The sequence below is a fragment of the Falco biarmicus genome, chromosome 6 (genome assembly GCF_023638135.1).
Source record: "Falco biarmicus isolate bFalBia1 chromosome 6, bFalBia1.pri, whole genome shotgun sequence".
Taxonomy (NCBI): Eukaryota; Metazoa; Chordata; class Aves; order Falconiformes; family Falconidae; genus Falco; species Falco biarmicus.
Window position 1 is genome coordinate 329,844 of NC_079293.1, and position 14,181 is coordinate 344,024.

The window sequence follows — 14,181 nt, forward strand, 5'->3', positions numbered from 1 at the left end:
AACAAAATGTGCTCTACTGGTTTTCTTCGCTGCAGGCCAATCTACTATTATGAGTGGTTAGACTTGATCTTAAAGGTAGTTTCCAGTCTAAACAGTTCTATGATTCTATATTATGCCTTTCCCCCCAAGAGGAAGAAACAAAAAGAGCAGCAAACCTTTTCTGTCGGGTCATGCTATTTCTACAGCTGATGTGAGCTAATTGTGCAGTGGAAGAAGAGTCTCCCAGACCAGAGTGCCTCAGCTGTCAGAAGCCTCTTCACCATAAAGGCACTTGTATCTGTGCCTATTATTTCAACTTTCTCCCTCTGCCCAAATAAAGGAAAGTTAAGCTGCAGGTAAAATTTTACTAAGCAACCAGAGCTCTATGCTAGAACAATGATACGTTAGCAGTCTGTCCTAGACTGAAGTGCCATACCTGATCAGTCTTAAAGTCCTAGTGCCAGGGTAAGGAAAATTGTTTATTTACAGTGAAAAAGAACTTTCTAAATAAAATGTCATGTGTGTCTTTCTGTGGCTTTATCTCTTTCCTTCCTCTCATCTTTTGGCTTTATGTATAGGTAGAGGGGTGGCCTGGCAGTGTTTGCAGGGATGAAAATTAAACTTTGGTTTTTTTCCCTTTTTTTTTTTTTCTTTTTGTTGTGTGTTTATTCTGCTGTAGACGTTTGGTGGGCTAAATTACTGTTTTACACATTTACATTCTTGCTGCTTTGCTGTATCTGTGTGTTGCCTTGAGATCCAAGTTCCATGATGGATCTGATGATGCCCAAAAGAATGTAGTTAATTTGTAATGGAAATAATAGTAATTCGTAGGTATTAGGACTAAAAGGTATTACCTAATGTGATCATTTCTATGACAGTAAATTCTGCTTTATAATATTTTTTTGAGCTATTAGCTTGGCTTTAAGAAGAAAATGTCTTCATGTGAAGTGTTCAGTGATGGAGAAGCCACTGTATCACTAAGTTGTTCCAAAAGTTCATGAGTTGAAGCAGTCTAACAGATCCTAGCCAGTGATGTCTCAGTGTCTTCATTTTTTAGGTTAAGGACCTCTCTATCCGCTGTAGGTTTGAGTTAAGTCAGCCCTTAATTTTCTCTCAGGTAAACGGGCAGAGATTGTCTCTACAGTTATTACCACCCCAGTGTAATATTTTGTCCTGGTTTCAGCTGGGATACAGTTAATTTTCTTCTTAGTACCTAGTGCTGTTCATATAAAATGTTGTGGTAAGCATCCTTTCTGAAGATGACAATGGAAATGGATGCAGCGTTTCAGTAATGGCTTCACTAATGCTGTCTGCAGGAGGAATACGTAATTCTCTTTCTGCCTGATGTTGTTCTTCATGGGAGTCTCTGCTCCATTGGTCATGCATGCAATGTGGTGCATAGTGTTCAGGAGAGGAATGACACTGGGAAAAATGTGGAACCAGAGCAGATAATCAGCAGGTTTTGTTATTGTGTTTGGGCATGTTAAACCATCAGGCTTGACTAAGTTCCCCTAACAAAGTTACCACCTTCAATCTTAAGTTATTACAGCTGTATGACTGTTTGTTCCAAATTTTGCCAACAGTGGATTGAGAGAAACCGTATCTGAATAGCACTGACACCTGGACAGATTCCTGGGATAGTCCACTAGAAACATCCCCTGAGGGTCACAGTCCCCCCTTCACCTATGTTTTGATACCTGTCAAGTGAAATAAACCTCATGCAGACAAAACTGGGATAGAACAGCTGGTTTTTGTTTACGTTAAAAGCCCTAAATCCAGATACTTGTGTTGTTATTCTGGCTTTCTCATCCTTTCCTTTCTTCCTGCTTGCTTGCAGTTTAATGAAAAACTGTGAGCCGCCTAGGGAAGGGACTGGTTTTTTCACTACCATTTCTATTGTGCTTAGCACAAAAATCCTTTGATGCTGCTTGAGTTCTCTGCCCAGGCTTGCAAGAGGGATACATACCTAATCAACAATGACTGACATTTAAGCAACAAGCACATGGTTGTCCAAGGATAGCTCTGCTTTTGACAAAAACCTTATTGCAAGCACCTGACCACCTGCTCCTACACATGTATAGGAGCCCTGTCAATCTGGGAGAGTTTAGTGACTGATGTGAGGACTACTTGAGCAGGTCCTTTTACCCATGGCATGTCTTCAGATGTCCTGATGTGCTCCGTCCTCAAGTCTGTAGCCCTCAGTTTTTCTTTCCTGGTGAAGTATCCTAACTCTTCTGGCTGTATTTCATCCCTCTGCTTAGAACAACTGCCTTTCAAGCTAGAAAGTAAATGATTGCGCTAGAGAGAATTATAGTGAGATAACAAACACCGCAAGAATATCCTACACCTTGTTTTTTAGATATTTTTTTTAAAGCCTTGCATTATTCATAAATGTGCATCTGTGGCACAGTGTAATCAAATTCAGCATGGTGCACTGAATACATACTACGTATTTGTGCTGCAGGAACTTAAAATATGTGCATAGGAAACCAGTCCAGACTTCACACTTCTCTTAACCCAGTTGCTATGGAAGTTTAATAGGTGCTAGTGAAATGAACAGAATTTAAGTCAAATAAATTTGCAGATCTTTTGGCTTTCCTGTTGCAGCTTGTTCCTGAGTATGGAGCCATAACTTTGGTGCTTACAGGAATAGTGGTGGTAGGAGGTATGAAAAGTAATGTTACAGCACCAGGCACGCACCTGGGACTGGGGGTGAGGCAAGAGATGATTCTTGCCTTGAGACTGGGAAAAAGTTATATTTGAGGCTTGCTTTTTTTCAGCCTCAGTTTATTTATGGTTGTAGACCCTTGACTCTCCTGTTCCCAGCCATTTGTTTCTGCAACACAACAAACCAGAGCAAGGAGCTGATCTGGCTAAAAAAAACCCCACAGACCAAACGATGTTCTGGGTGGTCTCAGCTGTTCAGCTCTATTGTGGCTCATTATGTTGTCTCATCTCTCCTCTATGGCTCCACATGGTCCCAGTCCCAGCCTTTTGCTGAGACTGATGCTTGTCTGAGTTGTGAACGTTTGGGGTTTTTTTTCCTTCTTTCCCCATGGGATGCTGCTGGTGGTTGTGCCATTCAGGGAGCTGAATTTTCCCATGGTGGAGGACTAGGTAAGCAGTGGGAGCACATGGCCAGGGAGAAGGTGGGGCAGAAAAGCCCCTTGAGAGGCAGTAGGCTTTTAGGTTGTTGTTTCTATTGCGGAACAGCACTTTCAGATAATAATTGAAACATTAATTGTACTCAAGCCCAATTGAGTAGTATGAGAACCTCAGTGGAGATTTGCATTTAATCTCTTTTAAGTAAAACCAGAATTTAACATTTCCATGATGTCCTGTTACACTATCTCGTTGCCCATTGTTCCTTGATGGTCCAGTGACATTTCATGGCTGTTTTTGAAGGACTTTAAAAACTATTGTACTTAGTTTTCCACAAACACCCTGTGTCAGGTTCCTAAGGAATTGAAAAAAGGAGGGAGAAAGTAGTGGTAAAGGAAATGTGTAATGGCTGTGAGTAGAGGTAAGAATAAAGACTATCTTGTATAAAATTTTTCTGAAAATGGCTTCTCATTTGTTGAAATCTCAGCTTTAATTTAAAAAAAGCAGCTTATTTTCCACACACTTTTAAGAAATGCCTGAAAAGAATAATTGCATGCAGTCTGGTGGTTCTGAAGTCAAAAGGCTCAGCTTCTGTAATTAGCCAGCCTTGTGAAGCAGACTGGAGGATGAAAAGTGGGACAGACCATGAGTCATCATGTGACTGTTGATACTGTAGTTGCAGGGTTTAGAGAGGCACCCAGGAGTACCTTGCAATGGGGGACAACATAGAAAAGCCAGAAATTGTAGAAGGAAGAAGAGTGATACCTGTAAGATAAATATGATTCTGATAGAGGTAAGAAATGTGAAGCAAAGGTATAGAGAGCAATTGCATTCAAGTGTGTCTTTGAAGAGGAACTACTGATGGTTGGGAGAGTGGCTCTGTGTCAGACTGAAGTGTAACAGTACAGGTATTCACAGCCTCCCACTTGCTTTTGCATGTTAACCTCCAGTGCCCCATTCCGAACACCTACACCCTCGGTGAATTCCTGGGAAGGAAAGGTGGGCTCCTCTCACTTCAAACTGAGTGCTGGTTTGCTTAACTACTAAGTTGCTGCCAGCTCCCTCATTCATGGTGCTCCCCATGTTTGTGTAGAGGATCTTGTACCCTGCTGCATGCAGATGTATTCCCACTATACTTCTTTGCATTTAATTCCCTTTTATCAGGAGCCTAAGCTAGAGCAAAACTTCTTCACTGTCTATTCCAAGATGCCCACAGGTATGAACAACTTGTATCCTAAAACTGCAACACCATTGACCTGAGTCAGTTTATTTAATAACATTACTAACATTATCTTGTTAAAGGGAAAATGCAGAACCCCAAATGCATACTTTCTCTTTCCCATCACTTCCCCTTTGAAGTCCTTGCACTGCTGGACAGCACTGCTTCTCCCATACTGCCTCTGCCGGGCTTTGCTGAGCCTGTGAGGGAGTATCACCCTTCAGTACCTCTAAAGTGGAGTTTGCAGGTTTATTCGGTTCTGTGCTGTCTCAGAATAAATTTCTATTTTTCCACCTCAGGGTGAATTTTGTGGCATTGTCTCCTACTTCATGATGAGTGACCAAGCAATAGTTCTTTTTATGTAATGCACTGTCTTGCCATCATAACTACAACCTCTCCCCAGCCCCTTTGCCAATGGAAAGTAGAACGCTGCTTTTAGAACCCTTTCAAAATAATTTCATTCTGCTTAGACTGAACAGTACTATAAATTTGAATAAAAATAACATTATTTTCAGATTATGTTTTTATGATAAAAATCAGCCTGTTCCTCCAGCCTATAGGACAAAATTCTACTCAAAGTTTGTGCTAACAGTAATTTTATTTGTATTGACACACATCTCGTTGAAGCAATATAAAATGATGTCATGTTTTGTTCTAGCTAGAAGGGCTGGGATTTCACCTAGGCTGTAAAATCACCTGACATGTCTTGACTTACACATGCATTAATTGCACAGCCACCTCCCAATGCATTAGGAGTTCAGGATATATAGTTTGATCTGCATTTTACTGTGCTTTTATTCCCTCATGGAGTCACTCCAGCAATATAATCAATATTCACTTTTTCTAAAATAATTTTTTTTCGGCTTAAAAGGGTTGTGAAGACCATTAGTGTTCCATTAATAAATCTGAAACTTCTGTTGCATCCTCATGAGATGTGTTAACTTAAAAAAAACAACAACCCTGAAACAACTTGGAGATTGAACTGCTAATACTGCCTTGTACAGTAGTTGTATTATAAAAAGACACAGAAAAAAATGTGGTGTTTATTTTACTGAATTAGAAGAAGCACCTACAACCTGAAGACATATCAAAAGGAAAGTAAACAAAACATAAAAAACATAAAAAAAACCCAACAAAACCCCCCAAAATAAAAAGGAGACACCAGAAGAATGCATCCAACTGGAATAAATAATGGTCAAAGTTAGCAGATGTAGTTTGAACACCCTCTGATGAAGCTTAGCCCCAGCACTGAAACTTGGGGTTTAATTCCCAGCTGTGCCTTCCGGCTGTTGCAGAAGCGGCAGCTCAGTGCCTCACCTCCCTTGACCCACCTTGAAGTTGCGCTTTACAAAACTAACAGGACCTTGCTACCCCAGAGCCCTGGGGGATCTGCCCTTTAAGGGGGCTCCCTGTCCTGCTCCCCAGCTGTAACTGAGGAGGTCCTGACCTGGATGGGCACATCACCAGCCACCGAGTACCTGCAGGAACACAGCACTGGGTCTCTGCCACACCCCGGGATGTTCAAAACCAGTAAACCCCAATGTTGTTCTTTCTAAACAAAGCAGTACCAGATTTCCTTTCAAAGAGGGGTGTCCTCCTGTTCATTACCCCTCTCACCACTCCTCCCAATCCTAATAGTGAGACCATCTAACTTCTTGATGGTGCAAAGCTTTTGAACACTGAGGTTGTTTCCTGATGATGGGCTTGCCTGGAGGCCTCTGCTATGCATTTCTTGGTACACCATCGTAAGAAAAGTCCTGCTGAAGCTGCCAACAAAAAGGCATCAGCTAAGGAGGAATGCATGTGTGGATGATGAGATCTGGCTCACCCTGCATTTCAGCATGGCTGCTGACAAAGTACTCTGGAAACACCTTGTTTTTTTCCTTCTCCAGAGGAAGCGTGAGACCCTAGATGAACCTAGATGCCAGAGTTTCTGAAACTGTAGTCAGATGAGATGATGTCCCATGAATGGATGAGAAAGGGAATAAGCTACGTGGGTTCAAGGACTTCATGGCAGGTAATGGAAGAAACTTCAAATGGCCTGTCCAGGCAGGACAGCATTCCCATGCATGTCGTGCAGCATCTCTCCCTTATTGAATCTTATCTGCAGATAAGAAAAAAACCACTTCTGTCTACAGGACTACTTGATAAGCACCTTTTTCCAGAATCCAATTTACAATAAACCAAAATCCTGCTGTCAGCTATGGTGTTCAACGGTTTGCCTTCTCAGAGGATGCAGGCTATCGGCTCTGCCACTGTCCTTCCCCTCCCTCTACTTCCAGAGCTCTCGGGAGATGAAAGCACAGCCTTGGCCTCAGGGACACAGCCTCTGGTAGGGTTCTCCTGCCACTGCCTTCAGCTGGGAGTTGATTTGCAGACAAATGTGTCACACTGGAATGATCTCCTCCACATTTTGTGGTCCTGTTTCCCTGGACTGACAGGGTTTGTGCTCGCTAATGGTACATTGCTCCATTTTTCAGGGTCTGCAGCAGCTAGCACTTTTATCTGTCATTACCACCTTAGGCTACTTGCTAGCTAATCTAGGACAGATGCATTAAACAACTCATTTTCCTACAAAAAACAACACTTCTTACTTAACGGGGTAAAATCTGAAGACTGTGTATAATCTTTTGAAAAGAGTAAATACAGTAAAGGAAATCTGCATAAGGAAATCTGCAAAAACTTCATGCATCTCTATGATTTATCAAACATGAACTGAGATGCTAAGCATGTCACAGCAATATGTACTGCAAATCTTACTTCTTCTGTGGATGCTGTAAATGGGAGAGCACTTAAGAACAGACAAAGCTGGGAGCCACTGCATTGCAATCTGTAACTGGTTCCCAAGACTATTGTGCTACTGGGAAAGTTTTACATGAATGATCTGACTATAAAAGGCTGTAACTGCCCCCATGACATTATGAGGGTTGTTAGTTGTCCAAAAAGCTTGTAAAAATGTGTAATAAAATTAAAAAAACCCTAAAGAATTGTGAGACTGTAGGTCTGTCAACCGAGTTGCACAGAGCTATACTCAGTTGCCAGTCTGAGTACTGCAACCTGCAGAAAGCAGGTCTTATGCAAAGCTTTTTTTCCTTTTTTTTTTGGGGGGGGGGGGGGCAAAAGCAAGGAGCCCTGAGTTATTTACATCATTTGGGGCAGCCTCAGAGCATGTGTCACCTCAGAAAGTGGCTTTGTTTACCATAAAGCGCGAGGTAAACCCTGGGAAACTGCTGGAACTGCATTTAATGTGGACTTAGATATAGGTATTTATGTATAGCACAGAAGTAGTTTAGATTCTGGATGTTTTGCATTTCCTATGTATTTGTATATTTGTATGTCATTAAAGTTATTAACCTCTTTTCTAAATTCAAACCAAAACACAGCATGACCGTTTTGCAGCTATACCTTGGCTATTTTTATCTGAATAGTTAAAAAGACATGTATATGAAACTCAAGCTGCCCAGAGAGATCATTAATATTACAACAAAATGAATCCTGACAGCAGTCAGTGATTATTTCAGAAGGATCTGCCAGTGATGAAAAAGCCTTTTTTTCACCCTCTCATAAACTCAGCCCTCACCACAAAACCCTACTAAATTACGTCTCTTGCAGACAAGGGCTGAGGAAGTTTGGGATATTTTGAAGAGAAGGAAAGCATTTCTGTACCACTGTAGGATGCCCTGACAGCACATGAAGCGAGAGCCCAACCTAAGCAGGGGTGTCACTTTGGGTGGGGATAGCTGGTCACTGCATGGGCACAATGAGATGCTTTCACTTCAGGCAGAGCAACCTGCAAAAATTACCTGTATCCAATTAATAGAGCCGTTAAAAGCTCTGTGCTGCTCAGACTCTGGCTGCTTGGGACAGAGAGAGGCAGTGAGTAGACTCTATGGGTGATACCAGCGCAGGAGATGAGTGGCCCAATTTCTTGTAGCCTCAGGGGAGATTTGGCAAGTGAAGCTCCGCTGTTCAAACCCAGTTGGCAGCAGTACAAGAAAGAAGAACTTGCGGCAAAGCATTCTGCGTAAGTTCTGATTTTTAAGAAGCTTAGTGCTCAGCCAAAATACAGATGAGACTGGTTCTGCAGTGGGACTCCACAAAGACCCATTGCAACCACTGGGGTTCAGACTGTGGTTTTTGACACCTGCCCCCAGCTCTGCAGGCAGCTCACCATGCTAACCACAGGCTTTTTTAAAAAGGTGCAATGAACCCAAAGTATTTACAGAAAAAAATAATAGATTAACCTAATGAAGATCAAGTCTTCATATCGACATACAGAATCTAGGTACACGAATGATTTTATTAGTACCTCTCTGCTCTCAAATCCATCTGCAGACTTCAGATGAAAAATTTGGCTTGCTGTATAATAAAGTAGGCTTTAATTTGTGTTAACGAGAAAAATCTACTCATTTGATTCTGTTATTTTGTCTACCTTTAGGCAGCTGCACTAGAACAGACTACAGATAAAAATACTTTAACATACATCAAGCAGAGCAAAACAAGATCTAGTATCTGAGGCACGACTATTGCAGACTGTGCCGCACTTGGTATGTGTTTGCAGCCAGACAGGCATGTGGGTGTATGACTGTTAGCTGTTATTTTCCCCACTAAGAAAAATGTGGTAATTTAGCAAAGGTGCAGAGCTGCGTTCCAATTTCCCCTGAGCAAGACAGCAAGGTAGCTGTCAGTCCAGTGGGCACCACCTGTGACCTTTGAGGCGAAAGTGGGAACACCAGACCATATCTCAGGAACCAGTCAGAGATTGCAGCACCTGTGATTCACAGGAGCAGAAAGCAATACCCCCCACCAGACAATGTGCTGCAGCTTGGGTTCCTGGGTGCTACTGCTGGCTAATAAGCCTCTCTAACACAAGTCATTGGCCACAGGCAATAGTGCTGCCTTGTGAGGCTGTGCACTTTCCCTGGAGGAATGGATGCTGCCACCTTCTACAGTCAGGGAAAAGGCAGAGATGCTCTTTGCTGTTTTGCCTGCAGATAAGCTTGGCTACCAGACTGCCTGGCCAACTGGATTCAATACCTGCTGGCAAGCGACTTTGAAACCCCGAGGAAAGAGTCTGGCAGATCACCACTATCAAGTCAACGGTGTGGGACAGGTACAGAACTTGTGTTTTATCCATGTTCTTTATTTGCTGTTGTTAAACTCTGGCTGCTAGGATGTGACATTGGGACCTACACCTTTCAAATGGTCAAGTCCGGTCAGTGCTAAGCAGGTCATAACCAACATCTTAAAATCTGGTTCATAAGTAGGACAGAAAGGCTGCCAGGGTGTCTGTGGGGATCTGTATCCGACATACCACGAGGCACGCGGGCTCTGCTGCTGAGGCTTTCTGTGCTGTGTCCTGGGAGGCATCACTGTGCGCTGGACCCTTGCAGCCTCCAAGCAACACTGCATCCAGAACAGGTGTAACAGAGCATAAGATTGCTCTCCAAAAGAAGGATGGTTGCTGCACAAATGTTAAACATCTGACTAGGATGCTGCTCTAATACTCCCGGGGCAACCGGTTTGCCTTACAGTCTCCCTTGCATCTGTATGGCATCTTAATGCCAGCAAAGGCACAAGCTGGACTAGCAAACACAGCATCAGCTTTCAGAGTGTAAATTGCAGTAATGCTTCCTTCAAAAGCCCAGGTTTACTCCCTTGTCTGGGGCAGCACCGGGATGTGAATGATTTACTCACTACTCCTCTGTTTCCTCCCTTCACAGGTCTTCCCCACTTGTACTGACTACTGATTCAAAACATGGGTTTTAGGATTGCTCATTTGCCTCTAAAAGTCAAGCAGTGGCAGCAGCTGGGATGTGGATGGCCAGGACCTCTCTCTGTCCTCATGGAAGCTTAGATCCCATCTGTAACTGGATCCCTTTTATCTGTAACACAGCAAGCAGCTCCCTTGCAGTAGCAAAAGCTGATACCAGCTACCAGGCTGTGATAGTCCAGATTTATTAGGCTGACCGCCACTTGACACAAATCTTCAGCTTGAGATTTGCAGGTGCTGTAGCAGAGAAAAAGCACTTTTCTTCTCTGTCTCTTCATTGCCCTGTCGAAGAATTTAACAAAACCTTATGCTGCAAATGATCAGCTGTGGCATAAAGTGGCTGCTGCTCCCACGTTCCACTCTTACTTCATTACCTGTGCATCATCTGTAGTGTGGAGTGGCCCAAAAGCTGTGAAGAAGCTGCTCAGGCAGCACCTCACTGAGGTTGGGGGCAAAGAAGCACAGCAGGTTTTAGAGGGAGCAACCTGTTTGTGGAATGAGATTCACCAGGTCCCTGGGACCTCTCTAATCCCATTGATTCCTGAAAGCAGGTCATCAGCACAGTATCAAACACATGTTAACATACCAAACACGAGGATCTTGTGCTGTAGCCTGTGGTTACTGAATACCCGTAAACAACAAGCTAAAAGTGAGGAATAAAACAAAATGCTGCAAGGAGCTGCTGCAAGAAAGTGTCAGAGCACAGCAGACTTCTTGCTGGGGCAAGAGGCAGAGACTGTTGCTCTCACTGATGTTGCACAGCAAAACTAAATGAAAAACAGGCACTTTACAGCACTTGGAGAAGTTGGCACACGCATGTAAACTCTGTGGCTTTGTTCAGGGTTCTCCTCTTTCTCCTCTTCCTTTGTCTAATCTGTCCCATACCCTGAGGTAAAGCACCTACACAGCTCTGGTTGTAGACCCCATCTATTGCCTGCTGGACACTGAAAGTTGCTCCATTTGTGTGCAGAATCTGGTCACTTCTACACCCCTGGTGGCGCAATACAAATTTAACTTGTGGGAGCTTTTTGGAGCAGCGGTGTACATACCACAGCATTTGATGAAGGACTGAGTATTTGGGTAGTGGTATTAATCAGCAAAGGGCACAGTCCGTGCACACACACGTTAGTGTGACGTGCAGAGCCACGGGTATTTGGCAGAATGTAACACGTAGTCTTGCTTGTGCCATCAAGGTGCACCCAAGGCTCCCACTGTAGCACAGGCTTCAGGCAAGGGAGCACCAGGACCCTCGGTGCCAGTGAAATCTCGCGGACTTGAGGGCTGAGGGATTTTAAGTCACTTTGCTTCCTTTCCCGCGTGTCAAGGTGTGCTCCTCAGCCACCTCGTCGAGCGCCAGAATAACAGAGCGAAAGTCCCCGCGGGATGCCAGGCGCCCCGGGGGCGTGCGGGTCAGGCAGCGGGGGCGATGCCGCGGCGCCGCTGCCCCAGCGCGGGGTAACGCAGGAGGATGAAGGCCGTTCCTCTGCGAAGGCACGGCGCGGCGGCGCTCGGAGCACCGGGCCACGGGCATTTTAACAGGACCGGCTTCGGCGGGGCACCGTCGGCTCGAAGCGCCAGCGCGGCTTTCCGCCCGCAATTTCGGACAGGCGCCGCGTACCCCCCGCCCCGGACCGGCGGCGCCCCTACGCAGGGGCAGGCCCGGCCCACCCCATCCCCTGTCCTCCCCTCCCCGCCGCCTTGCGCAGCCGCGCAGCGACGGCTGAGTGAGCCGCCGGAGCCGCCCAGCGCGGCGCGGCCCTCCCCGCAACCGCGGCTGGGCAGGGCAGGGCTGGCCGGGTGGGGGGCTCCGCGGGGCGGCGGGGGATGCGGGCCCCGGGCGCAGCATGCTGTGGGGGGTGGGCCTGGCGGCGCCCCGCTCCTGCGTGGCAGACCTGAGCCGCAACCGCAGCCTCTCGCTGGGGTGGTGCGCGGGGCCCGAGGAGCCGCCGCCCGCCCTCTATGGGGGCGAGATCGTCGCCTTCCCGCTGGCGGGCGGGGGCGCGGGCGGCACCATGGCGGCGCTGGGCTCCGACTCCTGGTGGAAGAAGACGCTGTACCTGACGGGCGGCGCCCTGCTGGCCGCCGCCGCCTACCTGCTCCACGAGCTGCTGGCCATACGGTGAGGCTGCGGGCGGCTAGCAAGACGGCAGCGGGGGCGGCGGCGGCGGGGCTTGCGGGAGCCGGGCGCTCCCCGTGGAGGGCCGGCGGTGGAAGCCGGGGACGCGCTCAGCGCGGGGCCGAGGCGGCGCTTACCTAAGGAGGGAGGGCGGCGCGGCCTGATTTCTCTTTTTCGCTGTGTTTTTGCTATTTACCTGTTTTTTTGGTTTTTTTTTTTTTTTTCTCTTCCCCCCCCCCCCCCTTTACCCTTTGCAACCGTGCAGGAGCCGGCTGTGGGCGCGAGCCCCGCCTGTCCTCCACAGGTGGCCCGGGGCGGCCCCTGCCGCGGCCCCTGGTGCAGGGCGGGCCAAGGCTGCCGCCTGCCACTGCGCCCTGAGGGCTCCTCGCTGCCGCAGCCGGTTCCGGGAAGGGGTGCGTGTTGCCTCGGCCGGGATTTCTCCGTTGTGTATTTAATGTACTGACGTATCACGCACCCGGCTCGTGGGTGTGGGTGTTGTAGTCATGTTTTTCTTTTTTTTAAATTCAGTTTTGTTTTTGACAGGAAAGAGCAAGAGCTTGATTCGAAAGATGCTATCATACTGCATCAGTTTTCAAGGCCTACCAATGGTGTTCCAAGTTTATCTCCGTTCTGTCTGAAAATGGAAACTTACCTGAGGATGGCTGATTTACCCTACCAGGTACACGGTGCCATTTTCCTTTACATTGCAGCTCGCTGTAATTGTCTGAAATGGCAAGCAGGCATCCAGTCTCTTCTGCCCCCCAGTCTGTCTCGCCCAGGGAGATGTAAACATACACCTACAGCTAGGCGGGTACACCCAGTGCTTTCATGTCTCCAGTTAAATTTGGTGTATAACCTTTAAAGATATGACTTGAATAAGATTGGTCTGGAATAGCTCTAGATTTAACTGGCAAAGCTGCATGAATGTTAGAAATTAACTTGGCTGGAAATGCTGAAATGGGAGAGTAGTCTGTAGTTTATATGAAGCTAAATAACGCCTCAAAACTGAAGCATAATGTTATTTGGTTTTTGAATTTCAGCATGCTAAAGAGATCAAGACTAGACAGCTGCAGCTTCATATTTTCATGGAGGGTATCTCTGTGGAGCTTTCCTGGGAAGACATGCCTGCCTTTTGCCTCACCTCCCATTGCTGGTGCTTCTGCCCCAGTGAAGTGAGACAGGATTGCTTTTAGAGGTCGTGAATACAGCTCATTAATTGTGGCTGGGTCATTCTGTGCCATCTCCCCACAGGGGATGCAGCCTAAGCTGCTCCAGTGAATGAAAGCTGTGAGAACAGAAATTTGAATCTTAGCAGCATTGCCTTTTGGAGTCAAGGTTTAGTTGTGATGCTGTGAGTCTAGTGTGGGTGTTGTTACAGTGTTGGTAATCTGTACAGCATGCTGGCTCTTCGAAACATGGGACAGGTTTCTCTGTGTAAAGCATTGAGTGCATTTAAGATGATACAACAGTGGTGATAAATATAATGAGGATCATAGGTAGAAGAACTGTTGTTTGTTTTTCTTCTTTTCTCTGTTTTTTTCTAAGTGATGTAAATTTGGCATCTTTGTCTCAAAGAGGCTGAGCTGTGGGTAAGTTGCACGCTTACCCCACATGGGTTCAAGTCACTTTTTACTGCTGCATGCCAGGGTGTTTGGAAGAATGTTTCGTTTATGTCGCTTCCCAAAGATAACACTGCACATTTGTGTGATTCAGGATGGAGTCGTTTAGACAGCTAATGCTAGGTGGAAGTGAGTCACCCACCTTTTTGGAGATAGAAGGATTTACGGATTTTCTGTACTGAAGGTCAGCATTGCTTTTTGGTGTTGCACCTTACTTTATCCCTGCTTGCTAGCTGTGAGTATACTAAGCTGGTGTAGATCAGCAGGACCGCCAAAAGCAACAGTCCTGCCTTCAGTGGCTCCTTCTCCTTTCCTGCATGTGCTTTTCTGTGCCAGATCAGGCTGGACCAGAGTATGTTTGGTTTTAACCCAG

The 14,181-nt window shown here is 46.0% G+C and overlaps 1 protein-coding gene across 1 annotated transcript in view; it reads left to right on the top strand.

The window, feature by feature from the left end:
• Window positions 1-11,816: 11,816 nt before the first annotated feature.
• Window positions 11,817-14,181, top strand: part of FAXC (failed axon connections homolog, metaxin like GST domain containing) — a 29,759-nt gene continuing 27,394 nt past the window's right edge. The window contains exons 1-2 of the mRNA XM_056343882.1: window positions 11,817-12,192; window positions 12,733-12,868. Of these exons, the coding sequence (XP_056199857.1) occupies window positions 11,918-12,192; window positions 12,733-12,868 (411 nt within the window). The 5' untranslated portion in view covers window positions 11,817-11,917. The remainder of the gene's footprint in view (window positions 12,193-12,732; window positions 12,869-14,181) is intronic.